Genomic DNA, 26,780 nt, shown 5'->3' on the forward strand with positions numbered 1-26,780 from the left:
ATGTTTTTTATTATGTTAACCATTTGGAGTTTTCTCTCATTATTTTCTATCTCACACAATGCAAATTTGAAGAAAACAGTACACTCTGTTTGGTTTTACATCAGCACCCCATGGAATGTAAATTTGATATAAATAGTTTGTACTTTGCTTAGAATGGGTTTGGATTGTAAATCAAAGACTTAACAAAGTTATGTGACAATAGAATTTCTCCTTTTATTACAATTGTCGACATTCAATGAAGCAACATAATCAAAAACATACGTTTGCTAATTCCTAACAACTAGGAAAAAGCATGACCCTATAAAAAAAAGAACATAAATATTATTTCACTTCATTTGTATTGAAGGAATGGCTAGAACTTTCATGAATGAACCAGCTAGTTTCACTTTTTGTCCATCCCAAGTGTGTGCTTCACACTCTCCACAGCACCTTGAGCCATGTTCTTCACTTGCTCTCCAGTCTGCAACAAGTAGACATGGTTTAACCATGACACATTCCAAATTCCCGGGAAAAAAACACACAATACTACAAAGATCTCATATAAAACAAAATTTCCAAAATTATGAATCATATGCATGAACACAACAATATATTCTTAATACATGTCAATTATTTTAAACAATAAAATCCATTTGTTGATGAAGAACTTGATAAAAATAATATAAGAAACTTGATGCTAGATTGTATTTACTATTTAACCTATAACTGACCACAATGGTGCTCAAAGTCCCCACAAATTGTGTTTTTCAACTATACAATTTTGTTATTTAATAGATTTGGTGGAAATATTAAAGGGTTATGAGGATTTCAGGATAAAATTGAGCTAGTGATGAAAGAAATGTATGATTTAGGTGGAGGGAGGAGTAAAATGAGCTTGAAAAACATTCATAATATTGTATGCGACAGCCGCAATGCTCATCACAATATTCCCAATGGTCGCAATCACATTGTTAACTACCGCAACCGTAATTTAAAATTATGATCGTATATTTTGTGAAAATAATTCATTAGCAACCTGCTGGATAAACCCAGCAGCTTCTTCCTTGTTCTGTTCAGCAGTCTGCCCTGTTGTGTTAGCAGCTGCATGGGCCCTGTCTGCAGCCGCTGAGGCTGATTCTTTTGTGGATTGCATCCAATCTTCTGCCTTAGCCTAACCATAGTAAAATATTATTTGTTAATTAACATCTCCAATTTTCAAAGACAAAAAATTGTTAAAACAATATTTTTTTGCTTTCACCTGTGTTTGGCCTCTGTTTTGGCCTGCATTGAAGTTTTGTTGAGCACTTGACATGTTTACTCTTGAAAAAGATGAAAATTGCAAGGACAATAGATATATGTAAGTTGGTGTTATTGTTGGGTGTTATTGATGTTGTTTGACAAGGTATATATAGTGTTTTGGTTTGTGTCCAAATTTGGAAGATGCATAGAGATAGGATCACATAGTTAATCATGGACGCTTATTTCTGCTTCTGAAGTGGCCTTTGGACGAAAATACATGTAAGCCTCTAACATGAGATAATCACGCACCTCCAAGTTCTTTTTGATATTAGTCATAACTCATAACTCATAATAATGCCTTTGGCTTCTTTTTTCTTTTCTCCATCTATTCTAAAATCAACTATATTTTTTTTTTGATAAACCTAAAATCCACTCCATATTATATTATTATTTAGGAATAACAAAGTTTAGAGTCCATTATTGATATATATAGTTCGATTGAAATGCCTTTAATTTTTTTTACAGCGGAAAGTTAAATTACACTCTCCAAGGATTGATCACTAGACCTTCCCCTCCCAACTCATATGTCCCTTATTCTTTAAGTTATATTAAAGAGAGATGGAGGTAAGATATTGTCAAGAAGAGAAATCAGAATACAAACACATTACAATCCTCAAGAATGACATGGGGGTAAGAGATCGAATGAACCGAAGAGTTCTCATATAAACAAGGTAAAGGTAGTCAACCTTAAACACAACATTCGGGAAACATAGATCCAAGCACATATGTAGAGACCATATGAAGCAAAGAACTTCAGCGGTAGTAGGGCACCGTTGAGAACCAGGAAACTTGGAAGCATACACCTAACAACTCTCGTAGGCCCACATGTAAGCATCTGTCAAGCATACGATAACATTCGATGATTTCTCCGCTCCATCGTTCTCATAAGCCCTTTCACTCCCTCCCCCATTTTCCCTCCGCTGCCCCCCCCCCCCCACCCAAGGGCGAAGACTAGGATGAACCTTTTATATTTTGGTATATCGGTGCACCTAGGGTTATTTTGGTAGTTCACAATAAAATTAAAATATATCAAAAAATTCAAACCCTAAAGTTTCACACGTTCTCCGACCATGTTAGTCAACGACCACTGCCCTACCTCTCACCCTCTTCGTCATCAGCTGCCACTACACCATTATCCTCGTAGTCAACGACCACCACTTTACTTCTCACTCTCTTCATTGTCGATAGTTGTCACACCAATTCTCTTTGTCTTCGTTCTCGTCCGACTCTGACGCAATTGCGTGTGGGCTATAGCAGTGAAATTTGTCAGCGACAAAATCAGATCTTAATAACATAATTCGAAGGAATGTGTTCATGGGGAACTTCTATTTGGTGAGCCCGAAGGTGGTAGTGAAGCGGTTCCCCAGGGTGAGATCTATCACGCTCAAGTGGAAGCCCAACTGTGCATACTTCAATCTGGTCCCCGACGCTTGGGGCAGTTACATCTCCCCCTCGATCAAAGGCCATGGTCTTCGCCTTCCCTCACTGCTTGAGATCAGGATCAAGAGGATGGTTGTCACTTATGACTGCTTGGACCTCATCGCCAAGTCGTTCTAAAATGCGAGGGTTTCACCACTCATGGACTCAATGCCATTGCCGCCAATTGCCGGTTTGACATTTTCCCTCTCCTCACATGCACAAATTCAATGTTCCTAGATTCTACAATCGCATGGTGTTTAATCACGGTACACTCGTGGACCAACTTAAAAAACATTTACCAAATTCTTCGCCAACCTGTTTTCTAAAACTTCTACCTTGTGTGGTTCATTATTCTGTACCTTCGTTCCTTCTGTCCCCTGCCCATAGAAGATGCATTTTAGAACATTAGTAATCAGTCTAGATCCCAAAAGAACAATCCTTCCGATTAGCTTTTGAAGTGAATTTTAAAAAGTTCAATTCAATCTCTTTGTGTTTTCTTTAATTATTTTACAAAAGACAAATCACACACAATCCAATCCAAGTGAAAATTCTTACTTGATTTTAGTTACTTTTACCTCCTCAATCTGAACCAACCGATTACATTCCTAAGAAGAGAAGAAAGATGACAAATTACTTCCTCTAACACGTAAGAAAGCACCCAAATTAAATCATTGAGTCTGTCGACCAACGGAACCATTTAGGGTCTTATGATATTTTAGCAATTTTTAACTCTTGTTTTAAGCTTCTGATTGAATGAAATAATTCCTTTTCCATTGGCAGGTTGCATACTATAGATTTTCCTTGTGTCAGTGATATATGCCAAATATAAAGAGTAGAACAAAAAAGCTTTTGAAACAAAACGTTGTTTGAATCTACACAATGAAAAGAAGAATAAAGCTATATTCTTTCTTTCTTTCCTTCACTAGTCTTTAGACATGGCATATTCAGTAACTAAGCTAAGTGCTAGTCCAAGAAGAAAAATTGCTAATCTTCCTTCATTTTTTCTTTCTTTTTCCAGGTCCAAGAAAAAAAAATTCTACTATGGAAGTATTGCCTTGCTTATTTTTCTGCAAAAGAAGGAAGGAAAAGAAAAGGAAAATAGGTGCTGTTACAGGATACAAACCAACCCAGTTAATACATAACATTGTTTGATTTTGGATGTGGAATCTAGTCCTTAAGCACCACCACATATGCATCTTTTTTTTTTGATCCGCACCACATCTACATCTTAAATTCTCAATTTGCTTTTCAAGTGCTTCTCTTTACTTTGAATTGAATTCTTCTTTCCATTCATGATCCTCAAACTTTGCCTCAACAAGTCAAACTCTCTTTCCTTTTTGTACTTTTCTTTCTCCATTGAAACTAGTTGGGCTTTTAAGGCTTTGATGGTTTCTTCCTTGTCATAAAGTTCTTTCTTCAGGTTTTCCATTTGGATGTCATTTTCCTCTGCTTTCCAATACAGACCATCCCCTGTGAACATATAGCCCAATAACAAATTAGCTCAACCAAATCAAAACAACACACACATTTGATTCTAACTCAACCTTATGTAATTATCTTACATAAAAATAAAAAGTAAAATAATCACCAAAACTATAACTTATATATCCTGTTTGGATTTACGATCAAATTTTCCAGAATCAATTCTCCTTCAAACGTGAAAAATATACCATGCATCCAAACAAGCAGTTAACTGATTTTTTTAGGAACTGTGGCATAGAACCCCACCTGGACAAACTACTTTTCAAGGGGCATTGATAGCATAAGAAGGCACAGGCAAATCACCAAAATACTAGTCATACAAATTATGATTTGCTTACTACATAAAAAAAAAAGTAGTGAGTGAGAGAGAGACCATCATATGTTCTCTGAATGAGATCATCCAGCTCTGTCTTAATTGCAAGATAAAGTTGCTTCCACTTCTCCACAGCTTCATCTCTCCTTGCTCTCTCTTCCTTCATTTGTTGAACCAAGAGCTTAGTTCCCATTAACTCCCACTCTTTCTCACCATTCTTCTCCAACATTCCAAGCTCTTCCATCTCCCTTATCTTCTCTTCCTTCTCTTCCACCAAATTCCTCAGCTGCTTCACTTCCTCTTTCACCCTCTTCACCTCTTGCTTCCAGTCTGCCTCCTTAAAAGTGAACACCATTATGTCCCTCTCATAGCTCCTACTCTCCTTCTCCCTCTCATACATCATCTCCTTTATTTCCTCCTGAAGAAGTCTCACTTTCTCTTTCAAATTCATCACATGTTTTTCAGAACACTTCCTCTCACCCTTGCTAACAGTACCACCCATCTTTGGAGCCACTTACATGAACTATCAATGTATGATGATGGGTGTTGTATTTTGATCTTATAGTGATAGATGAAATGATAATAATGAAATAATGAAATGGGTATGGACGGCATAAAAGTTGAGTAAAGGCTAGGCTCCTGATATTGATTGAAAAAGCACCAAGAATTTTGGGCTATTATATGATGTCAGATAATGGTCACAGTTGTACTTATAATTCAATAATGGATGCGGGTGAAATTACTAATTAGATTAGCCTCGTGAAATAACATTTGATAAGTAAGTTTTTTATTTTGTGTAACAGATACTGTTGTTTTAGTCGAAAACATTTTATATTGTCATGGAGTTAAGTTTCCCCCAACAGGATTTTTCATAAGAGTCTCGAATTTGAATTTTTTTTCCTTGCCAATAATGTTAATTTAGATAAAAGTCATTAAGGGAAGTCAAGCCGTAGATTAAAATCATTAAGGAGCCAAATGACACTTACATTAAACAAATAGAGAATAAACATTATATAAGAACAATACCACAATGCTGTAGAATCAAATACAATACAGAAAAACACAGAACAAGCTGTTCAGCCACACTACAATGAAGTTTTAATTTAATACATTAAAGTTAGAATTCGGGGAAGAAATTAAGGGAAGATGGGTGAAAACATCGTGATTTTGCTTAAAAGAAATAAGTACCACTTAAATCAACTAGAGATGATAAGTAAGATTTCAGGTTTTGATTCATTTACATTTATCATTTTTTTTTTCTTATCATATTACATATCATATATTTATAATTTCTTCATTTTTTCAAAGGTGGAGGTGGAAATCAGTTGTGAACCCATAATTATTCTAAGATTTCACATTAGATATATAGAGAAGAAAATATAAAGCGGAATTCACATATTCACATGCAAATATTTTTTGGGTTAGATTTATGATGACCCCAATTATTTGACAATTTAATGACTAATTCTAATTGGTCCTACTCCAACATCGAATTTTATCATGAAATAATTGCATGGTTGTACATGAGCATCCCGGCACAGTACTCCTTCACACATGGACAGTACATAATAATTCTCGTGAAGTTTTGCCGGATTTTATTCAAAAACCATACTTTATTTTAGACCATCAATCTAGTTACAATTAAAAACACGGAAAACTATTTGTATTAACCAGAGAGAAAATGGGACGCTGGAAAATAGAAAAAGTGAAAAGAAGATAATAAATATATAAAAAGAATAAGTAAGCAAATTTTGTATATTATTTAGGGTTTTGTCTAAGGTAAACCAACGAGTAAGTCTTTCACATGTGAAAGACTGCTTTTTCACCATTAGATCAAAAAAGCCACCCAGATGGGTAACAAGAAGGTAATATTGAAATTTTCGCTTTTGTCAGAAATGTTTAGTTGCATGGTACTTTCGGCGGCCCAAAGGATCACTTAATCACATAGTTGTTACGGAGTCTAAAGCATGAGATCATGCAAAAATGAACTAACATTGAAGATCACCAAGAGATTTGTACACCATATCTTTACCCAAAACTAAAACATTGAGTTTATGGGTCACATCTCTTTGAGTTATAAAGTCTTCATCTCACTCATTCTTAATCAATGTGAGACCTTAACTCACACTTGAATTCTCAACAATAGTTACTTTCAGCGACGAAGTGTAGGAGGAGAGTGTCCTTACAGTCTCCGACGACTACCAGCGTTGTGGGGCGTGAGGAGAACCTGTTGAATCTGAGAGTTGCATAAAATATGACGGAACAACGCACACTTAAGACCAGAAGTGAAATTGGAAAAAAAAAGTGTGAAATTTAAGGCGGAAAGAAACCCTAATTGTTGTTGGTTGAGGAGGTCACACAATTGAGATTCATTGGTTGGGTCCAGAGAGGGGAAGAATGAGAGGGTATATAGTTGAGGAAAATAAAGAGTGGACATCGAGGGAAAAATAGAGGACACTAATGAGGAGATGGCGAATGGAGAGGAGGTATCGCGCTGGTCTTGGATTTGGAAGGTAGCGATAGAGGGAGGAGAAGGAGGTTTGTGGTGGTGGATGAAGCTAAGTCGTCTTCCTTGTCAGAAGCTCGCCTCCCTCCGACTGTCATTATTCCCTTCTCCAATGGAAGCTCGCTCTTCCCCATCTCTTCTTGGTGCAGACCTCCAATTTAATTTCTCCTCCACATTCCCCATCCATCTCAGCCCCTACTCCGACAAGCTTCGTCGCTCTCCGCCATTCTTCCTTCATGGCTACCACAACTACTTCAAGTTCTCCGTCAATTTTCGTTTCTCTTCCTTTCTCTCCCACCATTTCAACTTTGTCATTCCTTTTATTGTCTCTTCCACCATCCGTAAGAGCACTCGAGCTCTACCATCTTCCAACCAAAAGAGATGTAGTGGAGGGACTGGTCAAGAGGTAGCTCATGGCTTGGTCGGAGTAGAAGGAGCCCAAGAGGCACGACAGAGCGAGTGGGAGAGAGAGAGAGAGTGACTCTCACCAAACGCCAAGTCACAATCAAACAAATGAAGGGTACTAAAACTTGATTTTTATTTTTTTAATTCTAGCTAGTAGCAACTTGTTATAACAGATAATTTTGGGACGTAGGAAATATGAGGAGGCATGCTCATGCTGAGGTTCTCTTGGAGATCCAAGAGTTGATGGAGAGGAATTGGTGCATCAAAGTGGCGTGGATTCACACGGAAGCAAATTTTCCAGCCGACTGGCTAGCAAGGCAAGGAGCTGCCTCCGTGGACCATGGACTTACGGAGCTTGTTAATTCTAGACCGGAGCTGGACCTCCTCCTTTTGAAGGATCATATGGCGGTTCCTTAGTTTTCTTTCAGTTTGTTGTTTTTCATGGGTGAAAGACTCATCACATACTTTAATCCTAGAAGCCGCATTATTTAAATGCAAATAAAATGAAGAATAAAACAATTTTTCAATTTATTTAGTTGCATAGAAAAATGAGGATAAAGAAAAAAAATTGACATAATATATTTTGAGTTGAATTTATATGCACTCATGGTGTAAAGTTTTTTTACACCGTTAACCAATCAGATTTTAAGGATGTGAAAAAATCTCTTTTTTTTATTTAATTTCATTAATTAGCGTGGCGCATCCTTAAAATCTGATTTATTGACGGTGTAAAAAAACATTACACCATCGGTGCATCATGCATCATCCTTTTCTCATATATTTTCAAATCTAATAAAATAATAAGAAAATTAAGTGGACCCGTTATATGAGATAGAAAACTAGACTCATATCACATCTTCAAGATATATATTGCTTCTTCATTTAAGGAGATAAATTTTTTGATGTTGACCTCACAAAAAATTTCTGCTTTTTTTTTCTTATTTTATTGTTCCTGCCATATAAAGTGATTTTGCACTATTTTTTTTCCTTCATTTTCTCCTCTCTATACTTTTTCTCTCCGTTTTTCATATAAATAAACAGAACATAAGAGACAATTAGTGCAAACTCAATGTCAATTTCAATCAATCAATTAAGAAAAGTAAGAAAACTCACGCGTGAATGCTTAGCTAATATCTTTATTTTTTTTTCTAAAAAGGTAAAATTTCTCTACATTTATCATTAAGGAATAAAAAAATGTTTTCCGGAACAATTGAATAAACCCCAGCCCATAAGTCACATGAGTAACACTAAACCCCTCATAATTATGGAGAAAAGGCACAATAATTAAACTGAAAATACACATTGGAACAACTGTCAAGTTGTCTTACATACATGTAAAGACCATTATTAATGTAGAAACTCTTGCTGGTCCAGACAAACTAGGAAGATGGTAGATTAGGCCTACAACAAGTGTAGTCATGAGAGGCATATTCAGAAGAGTGTGACAACAATGCAAACACATGTTATATATGAAGGTTGTGTGTTTCAATTATTATTGTGGATGCGATGCGATGGTTGTGTTATAATGGTGAACGATTTATAATTAACTCTGTAGCTATTTATGTGGTATTAAAAGCATGCTCTGATCATGTTGATGACTGGCTGAAATTAAACTACCCAAACATTTTTAAAAAAATGTGTACAATATTATCTCACCCTTAGCTTATAAAAAAAAAATCAAACTCACCCTTAGCCATGCTAGCTAACATCCTATTTTCCCAGGTATGCATAATGCATTGTCTTTTGGTTCCATAAAAATCAAAAATTCAATGCATCATCTTTGTATATTTCCCTATACGACACTATCCTGGTGATACAAAAACATTAATAATGGTTTGTGGTTGCCACCTTTGGATTCCCTGGGTTGAAAAGGACTAGTAGCTCCTGCGTCTAGTTTTTCCCTGAAAGGTCCAACATCATTAAATTGGCTTGTGTTATACTTCATCCTCTTTGGTATGGCACTTAAATGTCAGTTATTATCCTTTGTCCATATCCATAGATGCAGCCATGCTGGCCATTTGTGACCAAATGAAGATGAAGAATAAGCCCTTAAAATGCAAATTCACATGGGTGTGATAAAAGAAAATGATAAGGAAATATATATATATATGGAAATTATTTCCCTTTGCTATTTTTTGGGCTATGGTTTTGAAGAATGACATTCAATAGGTCGAGTGAATTCAAAGCAATTGGCAGGTGATAGTCTTCAATATTGATGAGTTTTTTTTTTTTTTGAAAGACAATATTGATGAGTTATATTTGGAACAATAACTCCAATATAATATTTTATATAATCTCCAATCAAACACTAAATTGAGTACAAACTAAAATATATAATACACTACAAGAATTTAGTGAAGAAACTATTTATTTATTGACACTATTTATTTTGGGTGTTAGTTTCTGTTTGACACTAATTATTTATTGACTCTTGATTTTTGAAACACTTCTTATATATAATAGTTTAAGCATCTGCTTGAGGAAACAAGACGTATATGTGTGGAGAGGTTGATGGACCTATAATTTCTAGTAATTTTCCTATCTTTTCTTAATATAATTTGTGTCTGTGTGCTGTATTTTCTTCAAAGAACTAACAATTTATATGATAATTGTGCAATAGGCAAGGTTACGAGCGGTTAGAGTGAAGGAAAATAAAAAAAAAATTAGAAAAAGCTAAGAGCACAGTCGTGCCGGACATAACCACTACAAATTTTTTTTTTCACTACAAGAAATACTCTAATTACCGATGGTCAAAAGCTGTCAGTAATCAAGAAAAATTGTTAATAATGGTAAATTACTGACGGCCTACTCACGGTCAAAACCTCGCAGATATTGGGCTCGTCACCAACTATCGGTAAATACTGATGGTCTAAGACTCTAAGTCTATTAAATAATTACCAATGATTTTTTCCGCCGGTAATTGATTTGGTCTCACAAAAAACCTCCTTACACTAAAAACTATCATTATTCATAATTTATACATAAAAAGTGGCATTTTTATCCGCAATAAAATGGACACTTTAAGGTCATCAAAACTATCATTATTCTTAATTTATACAAACATGGGGAAAAAAGAAGGAAGTGTGAGTAACTGGTTACGCGAATGCCTATTTATAAGTTACCGATGACTTTGACTGTCGAAAGTCCACAAAAAAACGTTTAAAAGATCGCCAAGTTATTAGCTCTAGACATTGGTAATTTCAAAAAAAAAAAATTAAAAGACCGAGTGCTTTGGTCGTCGATAATTAACAGCCATAACTTTTTAAGACCGCCAAGTTATTGAAAACTAAAAGACGTCACCTAGAATTTTTGCCAAGTTGTCGAAGGCCTAGAAAGTTGGTAACTAGGCGGTCATTTCAGATTATTGACGATGTTGGTCGTCGAAAAGTTGGCGATGACTGATCCTGCCAAAAACATTAATTTCCACCAAGTAAGAATCTAAGTTTTCATTCAAGGTCCAAACATAATGATGAGACGTATCATTGGATGTTGAGTTGTTGGAATTGGCAACAGTTCGTTGATAGGATAATGATGTTGGTAAGATTTTTAGCGAGATATAAGTTTGAAACTTGTTCCGAGATCACTAGTTTCGCGGTTATCTGCACATAGTTGTGAGGGGGAGATGTGATGAGATTTCGGTTCTCTTCTTATGTGGAGAAATGCCTCAAATGTGAAAGCTCACTTGTTTCATTTATCCTTCTGAAGAGGGATCAAATTAGGATAAGAGTATGTGCTCCTTTTGGCAAGAGATGCAACTAAAAGTGGGAGAGAAGAGGAGAGAAGTCGTTCCCTCTCAAACTCAGCCTTAGCTAGTATATTCGCCACTCCAATTTCGTTCACCATTGGATTGGGCTGAAAATATTGAAGGGGGAGAAACGTGGCTCTAACCGGGATTAGAAACCGTTGTAACTCTCTTTCCTCTACAACATATTTCCATTACTTGCCCAAATAATTAATTAATTTTTCATGCAACAATGTTGACCTTTAAAACTAAAAATCAATGGTCAAGATCCTACAGGGGTGAGCTCTAACAGCAGCTTCAGAAGATCCATTTTACTCTGGCAGCAGCTGCAAGTTTAGTTTTCTTATTGTTTTAGCTCTCTATTTTAAAAGCTTGTTGCTTTCTTATTTTGTTCATTGTTGAGCATGATCGTGTCATGATTAGGGACTCTGTTGTACTTTTATATTGATCATAGTGAAACTTGATTGATTGGCTTTGTCCATGGTTTTTACTTCTCACGTGGAAAAGGTTTTCTATGTTAAATCTTGATGTCTCTTTATGTTTGTGATATTTGTTGTTACTGCTATTTGTGTTGCTCCTCTATATTCTAGTAAGTTGAGAAAACTAATCCCCTGCATCCTGTTATGTTTTTAGTTATTGTTATGAGTTGTCATTTCCCCGAGTGAAGAGAGGAAAGATAAGGGATTATGAAGATAAGTCATGATGAATTATTTCACACTGCAACAACTGCAATGCCACATGGAACTGACAAAACACTCCCAATTGTAGTACAGCATCCGCAATTGTAGAATCATGCTTAACCTTTATGCATAGTTTCTCTATCAGCAGTTTGTCGAACTCGTTGCTTTGTAGCAACTAGCACCCATCTTCTTGCGCTCTCTTTACTTTATCTTTGCTGATTAGTGATTACCGCATGATGAGGTCCGAGCAATCAAAAGGTGATCTTCATGTTGGGGAGCGAGGGTAGCTACCTTAGTTTGTAGATCCTCAGTGATTCTTGTAATGGTAAGTCCGTAAGTCTGATTATGAGAACAAATCTAGAGAACTATTGATCATGGGTTTCTGTTGAACTTATGGAATGGGACTGCCAAGTGAAGATTAAGCTAAAAACAAGCTAAACATAGAAAATCTACATTATTCAAAAAATATTACATCCACATCCATGACAAGTCATAAATTTATAATATCATTGGAAATTGACATATTTCATTCTTCATATAAAATGGTAACTCCTTTCTTAAAGAAGTCAAATCCACACCTAAAGCTATGTTTAATATATCTAATAAGTAGTGGAATAAAATAAAATGTAATGGAACAAAATAGGGTGAAGTGAAATAAAATTGATCAATGATATCATTCCATGATTTATATACTTCTATGAAATATAAAAAAAGTAAAAATAAAAAAAAAATAAAAAAACTTGCTCCATCTCATACCCCAAATTAGAGGTCAAGAAAAGGTGAGGTATCAATAATGTTTTATTCACCAATCATTTCCACCTCCACCTTGGGAGGTAGTGAAGGAATAAGAGAGAAATTAGTGATATGATATGTGATGTGACAGGAAATGCAGAGAGAGATAGGAAGAAAAATAGGTGGAAATGAGATGGAAGAGAAAGTGAGGTGTGTATATATCATCACTCGTGAGGTATTAAATAAAAGGGAATAGATAACATTTTATCATGTTTCATTACATTTCCCTTCATTCTATCTCTCTCAGTCGACCTAGCCAAGATGGTGCATGAATAGAACAGAGCATAGCAGTCATAGTTTACGGTGACAGATAAGTTCACATTCGAGTGACAGTTACACTAGAGCACAAGAAACATAAGGGATGATAAAGTATTAAAGTAGATTTTGTTACAGAATAAAAATTCAGAGGATAATTTTTCTTTTACATAAGGATTTTGGAAGAGATATCTTAGTATCTGTACTTGGTGGAGTAATCTTTGGGGGCAATGACGAGACCACGTCCCTTCCTTGCACCCCTGTAGATGGTCTCAATGATGTCAATGAACTCCTGCTTGTCCTTCATAGCCCAGTTGATCTTGTTGTTGTTTCCAGTTCCAAGGTCTATCATAATGTGCTTGTTCCTGAAGAAGAACATAACCGTGGAGGGGTCATACAGCTCATACATGGTGTTGAAATCAGGCACCTCCGTGATGTCCACAAGGTATATCACAGCAAAGTTTTTTATTGTCTCTGCAACTGATGCCAGCACCTCATCCATCTGAACATGTAACAAAAGTTAGGACCCTATTATAACAGTGCTAACCTAGTTAATGCAATTTCATTCAATATTGAGCTGTATCAACCTAAAATCAAGAACTGGTATATGATGTTTATGTTGGAAGAAAAAAGCACAATGTACCATACAATAATATTAATATATAGCTGAATGAATGATCATGCCAAATAGTTTTATTAGCCTCTAAGGGTATGTTTAGGACTGAGACTGAGATGGAATAGAATCCAGTGATATGAATCGCAATGGAATTAAATCATCATTCTCCTATTTGGATATCAGTAGTCTGTACAACTAGTTGGCACAAAGTTTTATTCACACAAAAACATGATGAGAAAAGAAAAAGTCAAAAAACAACAGGGGACAGATACAATATATGAAAGGCAATAAATCAACTATCGAGTGCCTCGTTTCACATCAATTTGTGTGCACAACTGCCCTTCTTTATTACTCCCTCCATTCCAAAACTATTGTAGTTTTAGCTTTTTTGTTTTGTTCCAAAACCATTGTTGTTTTACATATCCAAAGCACTTTAACTAATTCTCTTCCACTCATGCCCTCATTTAATATTGTATTTCCCAAATATCTCCTCTTATTTTCACCAATCACAATTCTCACCAATTAGTTAACCAATAAATTGTATTCTCTCTCTTTCCTATAACTCATATTAAATAAGGGTGTTTCAGTTAAATTATAACATCAATTAATGAACTCTTAAACTTTGTGCAAAAACCTTAAACTACAATAGTTTTGGAACGGAGGGAGTATGATGGAGTCAAGAAAAAACCTAGTCCCATTCTATACTCGAAAAATGGAGAGAAAGAAAAAGATGGAGTATTGGAAGCAACCGGATGGAATGGGAAAAACGTCATCTCATTCTATCACATCTTCCATCATATTTCATCTTATTTTAAGCAATCAAATATTACAATTCCATATCACTTAACTCAATTCCATCCCTTTCTATCAATTCAAGCATAACCTACAAGGTACAACCTTGATCATAAGTTTTGGATGGTAGAAATTATGCCAAATGTATCTAAAGAACATTATGTTAGTCAAATCAGTCCTTAAATGCATATTCCATTAGTTCAATTAATATCGAAAATACTCCAGTGAAGCCTTATTTACTAGAGTAAACACACATTGAGGAACTTCTAGCATTCGTACTCTAATATACTGATCTGATTTCATATGCAAGCAACTAAATTGACTATAGTATTAATCAACAAATATACCTGCATGCAAGTCTCATCCCAATCGTGGCCGAAGCGGATGACAACGAGACGCTCCTCTTCAGCAAGAATTGCCTGATCCACAGCCCATCCTGAATGCAAGTGAGGCAACAGGTACGACATATCTATCTTCACCCTAACCTAGGGTTCAACAAAAACAACCATCTCACTTCAATTTCCATTTAATTTCAAAATTGAAAGACAATACGATTCATGTATGGATACCTCAATTGATCAACAACATAGAGTAAAGTAGTATATTAAACAAAAAAAATATTGTAATATAGTTCAAGATTGAAAAACAGCGCATGACAAATATAAACGAAAAAGAGCAACAAAATTGATATAATATACGAATTTATGATGCAAAAGGAAAAGGAAAACGAAATGAAGATTATGATTGACAAGTTAAAGATTCATGCCTTGTTCAGTTGATTCCGACGAGTCAGAGAGAAAGAACAAAGTGAGAACGCAACCAAGAACCTATTTGTATCCCGATTTCTCTTATCCGGGCCGGGTTTAACAAGACTCAACCCGCCCTTTTTGGGTCAAGGCCCAACCTCCTTGTTCAACGGCTTGATTTAAACGGATCAGATTCATTGACCAAAAAAAAAAATCAGATTCATCTTTTTTTTTTAAACGGTAAAAAAAAAACATAACTAGTCGTGGTTTGATTTGTCGTGTCATTTAGCAGTCCTCTATTTTAAAAGAAAGAGGGAAAACTTCGGTCATCTAACATGATTGAACCTAGACTGGGACTGGGAGAACCCTCCCAAACCATACGGATAGGGTAATAGGGACATGTCTAGTTTAACTTTGTAAGCATCTTAACTTTGTTCTCAAGCCTTGAGGATCAATTAATTTTTTCTGTTTAGAGCTTCTCTACCATGAGTGTCCTACTGATGATCCTCAACATGGTAATGACGGAGAGGATGAAGATGGTAGCTTCTCTACCATATGAAGATAGATCAGAGATATTGTGGGTTTACTTTGTCATAACACTTGGTATTGCTGCCGGATTTCAGAAAGTGGTTGGAAGCTTATTGATAAAGTGCACATTTTGAAATTCTTCAAAAATTGATTTAAAATCAGAATCAATTATGAGAACCGATCCAAACACGCTAATAGAAGAGTTGGAGGCATACTCACTTCCAATAAGTTGGTGATTCAATTCACAAGATAAATATAACATTGGGAATACAGGTTATCAAGGTTAATGAAAAAATTCAAGGGAAGATTTGTAAATTCAAGTCTTATGCATAGGGACGATTTCAAGACTATTTTTGTCGCTAAGAAGTAGCTTCACCTCTGCGAAAGTAATTAATGCTACTTGTAGAATTTCCATTTTCATGCCAATGGTGTGCTACTGCTTTTCTTTAGTTCAATTAATAATTACCAAAATGAGATAAGCATTAGTCTTGCTATATTTGGAGGAAGCTTCTTAGTACTTACGTAGCGTTTGGTGACAGAACGAAACAGAACATAACAGAACGCAACGGGACATAACAGGATGGAATAAGACAATAATGTTCTGTGTGTTGTGTTTGGTAACTCCAAGTCAATAGAACAGAACCATGGTTTTAATTACATATATAACCCCGCATGTTTAATATTTGATTTTGGAAAACAAATTGAACTCAATTGAACATTTTGCATAGAAACCGTTTGTTATTGCTTACTTCATGAAATAATCATTTATTTCTTTAAAATAATCACTTATATATTGTTTAAGTTGTTTCAGTATGTCATTGAAATCACTTTTTTATCTCCTATCATCTATCATCATAGATTTCATTTTTTTTTTCATGATAAGCTAAAGTAACTGTTTCAAATAATCTGTTTTCAGCTTCACCTGAAACAAACACCAAAAGTGAGATTTTGATTAAAAAAATGATTTTTTGATTAAAATGTGATTTTTCCAAAATAAGTTGAATCAAACGCACTCTAACTGGCTCGTTTATCATTGCTTACAAAATCTGATTTTACTTTTGAAAAAATAATTGATTATATTTTAATTAAGTTGATTCGTGTTTGACTACTCTAATTAAAATCACTTTTTTATCTCCTCTCATCTATTATCATAGATTTTCATGATAAGCTAAAGTAACTGTTTCAAATAATCTGTTTTCAGCTTCACCTGAAACAAACACAAAAAGTGAGATTTTGATTAAAAAAGTGATTTTTTGATTTTAAATGTGATTTTTTGATTAAAAAGTGATTTTTTCAAAATAAGTTGAATCAAACACCCTCTAATTGGCTCGTTTATCATTACTTACAAAAAGTGATTTTACGTTTGAAAAAATAATTGATTTTATTTTAAGTGATTTTTTTGAAAAAGTAGATTTTCTTTAACTTTGTCGACAAATATAATAAGTGCTTTTAATTTTAGAAGTGATTTTAAACTGTTTAGATACATAAAATTTCAAATATAAATTAGGGGTATTTTTGAACTTGCAAAAGTTTTAAGAGAGTGTTTTGTTCCGTTCCCTTCCGTTCCACCCTTTTCCAGTGAACCAAAGTGTCCCGTTCCTGGAGCCTTTTGTCCCGTTCCGTTTCATCTTAAACACATGACAAACACATAACGAAACCCATGTATCCTGTTCCGTTCCCTTCCCACCTGTCTACCAAACGCTACCTTAATGTTACAAGTATATCAGTATATGACTGCATCACTACCACTAACACATGGAAACATGGGGGATTGCTATGGTATTGACTAATGATATTAAAACAAACATTAAAGACCTACTGTATTTAGTTATGAGTGGTTGCAAATGAAATGCTTGCAATGCTCCAAATCATTATGTTACAGCTACCCATTTTGTCTATTCACACGCTCCATTATCATTCCTCTGTTTAAATATATATTTTCAGTCTCGAGCAGTAAAAAATATGCAGCAGTTGTAAGGGAGGAACTACACATAAACTCAAGACACATTTATCATAAGACAGCTTTTTTTTTTGGTCGAATCATAAGACAGCTTGAAGTGAGACAGTCCGGTTGGACAAGAGATAACTGGCTATAGAAAGCTGGTTCAACTGCTCATATTGTGATGTCTGTAATGAGATTTATAGATTTTTTTAATGCAATACCAAAAGAATGCTCTGATTTCTCCCTAACAAATAATCCTCAGTCTTCCACAAAAAACTGTAACATTTTGGTATTGTTATTTATTATGAGATTTGACTTCTCTAAAGTGAGAGACTCACTTCAAAGAGTAAGTAATCAAAACATTTGATTGAGAAATCACTTGCACATGTATAAAAAGTATGGTGTTCATCAAATCACAACCATGATTTCTCAGTCAATGGTTGTTAGAAGTCAACAATTGTGAATTTGTGATGACTAACTTTACTCTCTAATGTGAATCTCTCACTTTAGGGGAGACGAATCCTTACGTATTATGTTATTTTTGTGCTTACCTGCTTCTGTCCATCTAATTTAGTAAACATGTTGAACTATTTCAGTTTTTGGGATTCACATCAAAATTTGAAGCATTATGATATTTAACATTTCACAGGTGGATGGATAGCATGTAGTCAATCAACTATATCAATGATTCAATCCATATGTCATTTAATTGCATTCATAATTAAACTGTGATAACTCTATATAATTTGGTTAAAAATAAGTAGAGTCTAATATTTTGGCCCAATCCTTAAGCTTACTGCAAACTCACACAGACAGGAGGATACAAAGAAGCATAGAAGAAAGTTACTCTCCATTAGCAAAACAAATAAATGTCTTCCATGCAGAGACTGGTACATGGGATTGGGAAAACATGAATATAGAAAAGTAAGGGTTTCAACTTTCAATGGCCCATAACATCACACCTAAGCATTATGCATGTACACATTACTAATTATGAACGAATATCCATTCAATGTTACAACTGGTACATGAGATTCAGTGATAGCTGTCAAAGTAACTATGAACCCTAATAACATGTGTAAAGGCCTGTATTGAAGAAACTAATTTTCTCATCTTGTGATTATAATAGACCATATAAAAATAGAGAGGAAGAAACAAGAAGTGGTAAACAAAACTCTTACAAAGGAGATGCAGTGATTCTGGAGGGATACAACTTGGCAAAGCTCAAGCATAAGTTGCGGTCTCTGTTATCCCCCCAGCCACCCCAACCTTTAAACCCAGCTTTGTAACCAGGCTGATTTTTGAATGTGTGAACTTCCCAATCTGATTCAATGTTAGAAACCTTGTCATGATTTTCTACATTAATGTTCACCAAGCCGTTATCAATGCAAGCGTTATTCTCCCCCTGACCCTGATGCAAACCACATTTACCAAAGTGCACAGCACTGGTCCTAGGACCTCGTAATGTGTAAACTGGACTTCCAAATGAAGGATACACAGTTGCCCACATTGTGATATCCCAATTGTAGTCATCAAAGAAACAAAACTCTCTAGCCTTATTGTGAATTTTCCTCCACACAGTACGATTGAAAGAGTAACCCACATTCCCCATTCTCTCAGCAACTAAACTTTCCCACTCTTCCCCTCTAGAGTTCACATCAGAAGGAGCTAAATTTGCAGCATAACAATCAGGACATTTTTTAGGCTTCAATGAAGTTAGAATCTGTAGATTGCGATATGCGTTTGGAAATATGAAGTGGTCTTCTTCAATGAAAAGAATATGACCAGAATGCTCTCTTGTCTCTTTTAATCCATCCCATATGGTGTTCATCATCCACCACCAATGATGCTTCAATGATACAATCTTCGGTGCGCGGTGGTTTCCATATTGATCAGGATTCCCCTCACAATGTTTTTCTCTTGCATCATCCTTGTCCTTGCAGTCACCAGCTGAGACCCCAGGAAAGCTATTCGAAAACAGATGGGGCGAATAGGGAGCATATATCTGTTTAACTTGGCAAAATCTGATACCCTCAATGATCTTGTTCATATCCTCAAAGTAACCATCATGACTAACAATTAACAAGGTTTCATCAATCCCTACCACCCGCGAAAGGCTCTCAACGACTACTCTAAGATACTGAGGCCGGTTGTGAACATACAGAACAACAATGATAGGATCCTTGGCAAGAGTTGGATACAAATCCAAGTTTCTTGGAGGCAACTCATTTAGCTTTTCCAATTTAAGTGACAATTGACTCTGTCGGGGGAGGCCGCGCCCCTCTGTAAACTTCAAGTCACGGTGATATCCAGAACCATCATCATCAACAACATTTTCTAAACCCTTCACCCCAATGGTTGGTGCTGAATTTGATCCAAGCAGAAATATCAGTAGTAAAACCCCAGATAGAGTAACAAACACCACAACTAACAAATGGCGCAAAGCCGCCTCTCTAAGGCGGGGTTTCTTAGAAGCAACAGCCATAATAGAACTAAGCCTTACAGTGATGATAGACAAAGCATAAAAAAGATTCTAAATTCACATAGACATTACATCAAACATGTCAACCACATCACTAATTGATAACAAAACATGAACTAACTAATATTCAAAATCTGAAATAGCAGGTTACAAAGCATTAAAAACCTATGATTGATGGTGTTGAATCTTGAGGCTGAGGTTGAAGCAGTCAACCAAAACCCACTTTCAGTTAGAGCTAAAGAATCAAACTTTGCACTTCCCCTTGCACATGGAAGTTAAATCAGACGCATAAACAACAGGGTTGTGGGAGCAGAAAGAGGGCATGGATTTGGGGTGCCAAATTGGGATGCAGAAGAGGATCAAACTTAGAAAACACGACAGAGTGAGAGAGAGAGATTTGAACTGCAGGCGTGAGGCGATGGACAAACCAAAGATTTGTGTGTTGTTGTTGTGGTCGGGTCCAGTGTGGTGGCTGGCTATGTATGCAAATGGGAATGGGAATGGGAATGGAAATGGGATCCGACTAGAAGCAAAGGAAGTCAGTCAAGCGAAAATGACAATTTAATGCGTCATGATTGGCAAACAAGTCAATTTTAGTTCCAAAATTCACATTTTATCTTCTAGTAAAATGTACCAAACACACTTTGTTGTGTAGACTACCTATTTCTAGACTACCTAATAAATTTGTAAATGAATTTATTCACTTTTTAAGGAAGAGTCACAGTTAACTTGTTGAACGAACATCAACTAACGTGAGTGTTTTCATTCTTTCTTTAAAATCATTGCATTTTTTTCAATAAACCATCACTCCATATGAAAAGCAACATAAGACCACCACCAAAAATAGAGGAGTCACAACCAACATTTTTTAATGGGAAAACATTGGAAACCCCAAAAGGATTAGTCTTTCAAATCAAATCTAGATCCGAAAGTTTATTACGAATTAGAATTGTATTAGCATCCTCCCGCATGCGTTTATAAAACAGTTACCTCTAATTAATTATATAAAATTAAATTAGTTTTCTAACTAGTTGTTTTACCCCAAAGAAAATGTTTTTGATTTTTTTGAATTATTTGATTTTCATGTGTTCTGAACTTAATTGATTAAAAAGAATTATTTACAATTTTGGCTTTAGAGTTGTTGATGTTCACTCCTACATGTTCCTTGGTGCAATGGAGAAATAAAATTTTTAGGTTTTTATCTTGATTAATTTGAGAAAGAAAAAAAAAACTTAATGTGTGAGAAGAATTCAACTAGAAAGGATTGAGAAAGCAATAACATGGTTTTTGAAAGCTTGATTTTGATACCGAATAATTTGATCCGAGAAAACATGACTTTTTTTTTTAAAAAAAAACAACTTGATTTTAAAGGCTTGAAAAAGCCATTTTTTGAGATTTTATTGAGAAAAGATATTACAGAAATTGAAAATAATATTTTGGTTTTAATAGTCCCGAATGATAGCTCGAGTGATAAGAGTTAAGGGACATATGAGTCGGGTGAGAGAGGTCAAGGAATCATCCCTGAAGGGTGCAATTTATCTTTTGATGTACCAAAAAATATGGTGAATAAAATATTTTTTGGATTAATTAAAGAGAAAAAGTGTACCCAAAAAAATCAAAGTGTACAAAAAAAAAAAAGAGAAAAAAAAAGTCACCAAAAAAGGCTTGAGAAGCATAAAAGAAAAAGAAAAAAGACTTTCCTAGCGAAAAAAGGTTGAGGCCGAGAAGCCCAAAAATAAGACACAAACAGCATAGGCACAAAAAAAAGGTCCTCATCCAAGCAGTCCTCTCCATCATAGATTCATTGTTCAAATTTTCTGTTCTTTTTGAACACATTTGTATGACGATGAAAGCTTATATGAATTCTTTGCAGACTCTATATGTTCATTTTTGCAAATAGATTCAGACAGTACTTAACAATAAATTTCATGATTTTCTTCTTCTCATCTTATTTTTGAATGGATCCAAGCCATATCACACAAAATGACATTAAGCAAAGAAAGAAAAGGGGAAAAAATATTGCACCCTTTTTAAAGTATATTTTCTAAATTCCTTCAAGATTTTACTTGAAATCCTGTGCATATTAACATTACTAATAATTTACCCTATCAGTATGTCTTTTTTTTAGACTACCCTATTACTATGTTATCCCTATTACTATGTTATATTAGTGTAATTCATGGTTTTCGTAATGTATTTTGCATAGTAAAACTTATGTTAATTAATTCAAATACCATAACCGTGTTTCTCCATGACATAAGATTAGCTACATCTTCTAAAAAAAAAAAAGATTAGTTACATTACAACAATTTGACAATTTGATTTATTATTATTATTGTTATAATCGGAGTCTCGAAGTCGACGGGACAACAAATAAAAGTATGAAACAGAGAAGTCACACCAATATTTTTAATAAGTAAACATCGGGAAGCTAAAAAAAAAATAGTATTTGAAACCATATCAAAATTCGAGAGTCCATATGTTCAGCACTCCACAACATATGTTCATAACACGATTACCTCTAATTAATTAAAAAGAATTATTTACAAATTTTCCTTGACGAAGCCACGTAGTTATGATAAAAAGAGCCTTGATATTTTATATGTTTTTAAATTTCTTATTTTTTAGAGTTTTTATCTTGATTTACTTGATAAAAATCTTATTGTGTGAGAAAAATTTGACTTGAAAGGCTTGAGGAAGTTGAAACATGATTTTTGAAAACTTGATTTTTATTCAGAAAAAATTGATCTGCTTGAGAAAACTTGACTTGATTTCTGAAACAATTTGATTTTGAAATTTAAAGGCTTGAAGAAGCCATGTTCTGAGATTGTGTTGAGAAAACTTTAAAATTATATTTTCGGTTTTTTTAATGGTAAAGAATATATTTTTTTATTATTAGTTTTTGCGTTTTTTGGGATTTCTATGAAAATTTAGAGCTTGAAAAACATTTCTTGTATTTTCAGGTATCTATACTAGATACAATCCACAAGCCTTTAAGAACGACAAAATCCAATGTGTCGTTATATAAGCCATGTTACACGTGTCTCTTCTATAAGCAGTTTCGTTTGCATTGATCTCTACGGAATTCTCTTTTATCATACCACGTTTTAGATACTTTTACAGTTACAAAACCCACAAATTTGATATAATTTTGCAGGTCCAAAACCCACAAATTTGATATTGGTGCATTCCCGTTTTCGCTGGATGCTCATGGCGGGATAAATTTTACGATGGATTTCAAAACGTTGGGATGGGGGATAATTGTCAAAAGTCGGTCTATAAATAGTCTATCCAGTAATCCTTATCCTCCACACCTTTCCGCAATCTTCCAATCTGTTCCAGTTTTCATTTTTCGAGATGAATGTTATGTTTAACAATGTTGCTGAGCTTTGTTCTGGAAAGGAAAGTTGTGTAAGATCAAGTTTTGATCTAGTAGTACAACTCTATGTTTTGATGATTACAAGTTAACCTTTTGATATGAACAATTGTGGTACTCTAACGTGTTTTTCTGAGTGTGCTATTTGCAGGTTCTGACCTCAACTCAATCTCACACGAATCAGAAGCACTGTGTATAAAGAGTGACCCAAGCAACGCTTTCGCATTCACCATGTTCAGTATGAACAGTGGAAAAGCTTCAGAAGTTCTGAAGCTATACAAACTCTGATGTGGACTCAGTCGCTAGAAGCTCTGAAGATCCAGAAGTTATGATAACCAAGAAACACTGAAGGTTCAGATGTTCTGATGGTGTAGAAGACTCTGAAGATCCAGAAGCTGAATAGTGGAAACTCTGAAGTCCAGAAGCAAGAAACTCTGAAGGCCATGTTCTTCCCTCTGAGTTCAGAATCAGAAGATACAATGGTTAGAGGATCTGTGCTTTCCCTCTGACTCTGGTCAACCGGCTTCACAAGTTCCAACATGAAGCATTCCCCTGATCAGAAGTCTCCTAGGTTTAAAGGTCGCGTCGCTATCCAAGTACAAAAGCAACTGTACCTTCATGACGACCTACCTAACGTTCTCAGCCACAGCAGAAGCTGGATTTTCCAGAACTGCCCTCCAACGGTAGCATTTCCCATGCATCGCTCAACCCTAATCCTTGAAGTATATAAAGAGGCTGAAGACTGAAAGAAAAAAAAAAGAAGCAAGAAGCATTCACATACGCAAGACATATTCGAAAATCTTCTAAGTTTTCTTTCATCTGAAATTCATTGAGTTTACTATTAGCTTTTTAGAAGCAAATCTCTTGTAAACGATTCTTTGATAAACAGTTTGTTTAGTTCCTTTAGGAGATCAAGGTTGATCGGATCCTAGAGAAGACTAAGAGAGTGAATCTTAGTGTGAGCTAAGTCAGTGTAATTGTTAGTCACTTGTAGGTTTCAAGTGCAGTTGTAACTCTTACCTGATTAGTGGATTGCCTTCATTCTAAGAAGGAAGAAATCACCTTAACGGGTGGACTGGAGTAGCTTGAGTGATTTATCAAGTGAACCAGGATAAAATCCTTGTGTGCTTTTCTATCTCTTATCTTTTGCACTTAAGTTCTCGAAAGATTTGTCAAAATCTTTAAGGTGGAAGTTTTATACTGAAAACGTTATTCAAACCCCCCCTTTCTACCGTTTTTCATACCTTCCCAACCAATGTTGTTGATTCTTCTCCCTCCAATAACTCTGAATCCATTAGAAAATTCATGGAGGTTAGAAAAGAAAAGGTGTCTACCTTAGAGGAATATTACCTAACTTGTCCAAGCCCTAGGAGATATCCTGGCCCTAGACCTGAACGTCTAGTAGACCCAGATGAACCTATCTTGGCTAATCCTTTACAAGAGGCAGACCCTTTGGCTCAACAAGCTTACCCTGTCCCTGACCAACAACAGCCTATTCAACCAGAACCTGAACCCGAACATTCAGTGTCTAACCAATCCTCGGTTAGATCACCCCATCCTCTGGTTGAAACTTCAGACCCTCACCTTGGAACCTCTGAACCCAATGCTCAACTGATTAACATTGGTTCTCCACAAGGTGCCTCTGAAGCTCATAGCAGCAATCACCCAGCCTCTCCTGAAACCAACCTCTCCATAATTCCCTATACTCACCTCCAACCCACATCTCTCTCTGAGTGCATCAATATTTTCTATCATGAAGCCTCTTTGAGGCTCCGCAATGTGCACGGTCAGACTGACCTCAGTGAGAATGCTGAATGTGTGGCTGATGAGTGGAACAATCTGGGCACTTGGCTAGTGGCTCAAGTTCCAATTATGATGCAGCTCCTGCATGTAGAGGGAAGTCAGAGCATTGAGGCTGCAAAGCAAAGGTTTGCTCGAAGGGTGACTCTTCATGAACAGGAACAGAGAAATAAGCTTCTTGAAGCCATTGAAGAAGCCAAGAGAAAGAAGGCTCAAGCAGAAGAAGCTGCACGTCTAGCAGCAGCTCAAGCTGAACAAGCCAGACTTGAGGCAGAGTGACTTGAAGCTGAGGCTGAAGCTCTTAGATGCCAAGCACTTGCACCAGTTGTGTTTACTCCTGCTGCTTCTGCTTCCATTCCAGATCCTCAAGCTGCTCAAAATGTTCCTTCCAGTTCTACTCAGACAAGCTCATCCAGACTCGACATCATGGAACAGCGTCTTGACATTCATGAATCCATGCTGATTGAGATGAAGCAAATGATGATGGAACTTCTGCGACGATCTGACAAACCTTAGTTCTAGGATCTCTTCTTTTTCTTTCTTTTTATCTAACGTTGTTTTATTTAAACTCTGTTTCTTTTTATTTACTTATTCTATTTTATTCGTTTGTGATTCTATATGCATATCTATATATATATTTGTGTCACATATGTTTGCAAAAATTTTTTTATTCATCATATTTCTATGTTTACATCATATTTATTTACATCATAAAATCTAGAATGGAGGATCCCTCCTCATTCTTCTGCACTCCTGGCGCTGCTCTGACCTATCTTTCTCCAGACGCTCCAGTACATGCTGGATGTTGCTGAGCCTGTCCTTTAGCTCATCCCTCTCCAGAATCTCTTCTGCAGTATTGAGCTCCTCTTCCAAACTTTCTTTTTCTTCCAGCAGCTTGAGTTCAAGCCGGTTGAGTTCTTGCACCTCCTCCACGAAGGCAAGAAATTCCTTCAGGTCTCTCTCCAACTCTGGACGCAGGTCCTCTTCCAGCAGTGTCCGTGTCAGCTCCGCGATGGTAGTTGCACCCTCTGGATGCCTGATGTTCAGGAACAAGTCCTCTTCAAAGGCCTTCTTCCTCAGCTCTTCTAGTGCTACGATGTATGATGCCATTTTTTTTCTTTACTGAAAATTGTTCGAGGTGTGAAGCTTACCTCTCTCTCCAACGCTTTATATAGGCTTCACTTTATCTCTGAAAGTTAATGCTCCTACAGTTTCTCGAGGTTAAGTTCTTGGTAACTGACCCTTCTCTTTACTCACTTGACCGGTGGTAAACGTTCTTCTCTTGCATTAACTCCTCTATTTATTTCGCCTAACTCTGATTCTGGCATCGTTTTCATTTTCTTTAAACTTAGACCTTCTCTAAGGGGGAGTACCTTGTACTTCAAGCTAAGTTTTTCACACCCCAAGCTTTTTGCTTATGACAAAAAGGGGGAGTAAACCCAGTTTTTGATGTGTAAGATGTGTTAGTGTGATTTATTTTTCTTTTGGAGATGTTAAGAGTTCCACCTTCATGACCATAGATGTGTCACTGGGCAAATACAAGGAATACATTTCACTTCTTCTGAAGTGATCATAAGTTTTTCACTCTGAACTCTTATATTATTTAGCTCAGAATCTAGACTTTAC

At 35.7% G+C, this 26,780-nt stretch overlaps 4 protein-coding genes across 5 annotated transcripts; all 4 read right to left on the reverse strand.

The window, feature by feature from the left end:
• Positions 1-135: 135 nt before the first annotated feature.
• Positions 136-1,371, reverse strand: LOC130724564 (late embryogenesis abundant protein 7). Its single transcript, XM_057575832.1, has 3 exons — positions 1,238-1,371; positions 1,016-1,150; positions 136-460 (listed from the first exon to the last, which is right to left on the reverse strand). Exons 1-3 carry the CDS (start codon positions 1,289-1,291, stop codon positions 383-385), a joined length of 267 nt encoding a protein of 88 aa, XP_057431815.1. The 5' UTR covers positions 1,292-1,371; the 3' UTR covers positions 136-382.
• A 2,206-nt stretch (positions 1,372-3,577) lies between these two features.
• LOC130726845 (uncharacterized) lies at positions 3,578-5,141 on the reverse strand. The gene is made up of 2 exons (XM_057578162.1): positions 4,553-5,141; positions 3,578-4,167 (listed from the first exon to the last, which is right to left on the reverse strand). Exons 1-2 carry the CDS (start codon positions 4,992-4,994, stop codon positions 3,926-3,928), a joined length of 684 nt encoding a protein of 227 aa, XP_057434145.1. The 5' UTR covers positions 4,995-5,141; the 3' UTR covers positions 3,578-3,925.
• A 7,612-nt stretch (positions 5,142-12,753) lies between these two features.
• LOC130726282 (thioredoxin-like protein YLS8) lies at positions 12,754-15,194 on the reverse strand. Of its 2 annotated transcripts, none has more exons than XM_057577526.1 (3): positions 15,047-15,194; positions 14,628-14,765; positions 12,754-13,374 (listed from the first exon to the last, which is right to left on the reverse strand). In XM_057577526.1, exons 2-3 carry the CDS (start codon positions 14,745-14,747, stop codon positions 13,066-13,068), a joined length of 429 nt encoding a protein of 142 aa, XP_057433509.1. In that variant the 5' UTR covers positions 14,748-14,765; positions 15,047-15,194; the 3' UTR covers positions 12,754-13,065. The 2 variants fall into 2 exon arrangements, with proteins under 2 accessions (XP_057433509.1, XP_057433510.1); XM_057577527.1 differs by having other exon boundaries at positions 14,628-14,760; positions 15,047-15,162.
• A 3,271-nt stretch (positions 15,195-18,465) lies between these two features.
• Positions 18,466-20,512, reverse strand: LOC130724034 (alpha-1,6-mannosyl-glycoprotein 2-beta-N-acetylglucosaminyltransferase). Its single transcript, XM_057575194.1, has one exon. It carries the CDS (start codon positions 19,979-19,981, stop codon positions 18,674-18,676), a length of 1,308 nt encoding a protein of 435 aa, XP_057431177.1. The 5' UTR covers positions 19,982-20,512; the 3' UTR covers positions 18,466-18,673.
• Between the last annotated feature and the right edge of the window lie 6,268 nt (positions 20,513-26,780).

This window comes from Lotus japonicus, chromosome 6 (genome assembly GCF_012489685.1).
Source record: "Lotus japonicus ecotype B-129 chromosome 6, LjGifu_v1.2".
Taxonomy (NCBI): domain Eukaryota; kingdom Viridiplantae; phylum Streptophyta; class Magnoliopsida; order Fabales; family Fabaceae; genus Lotus; species Lotus japonicus.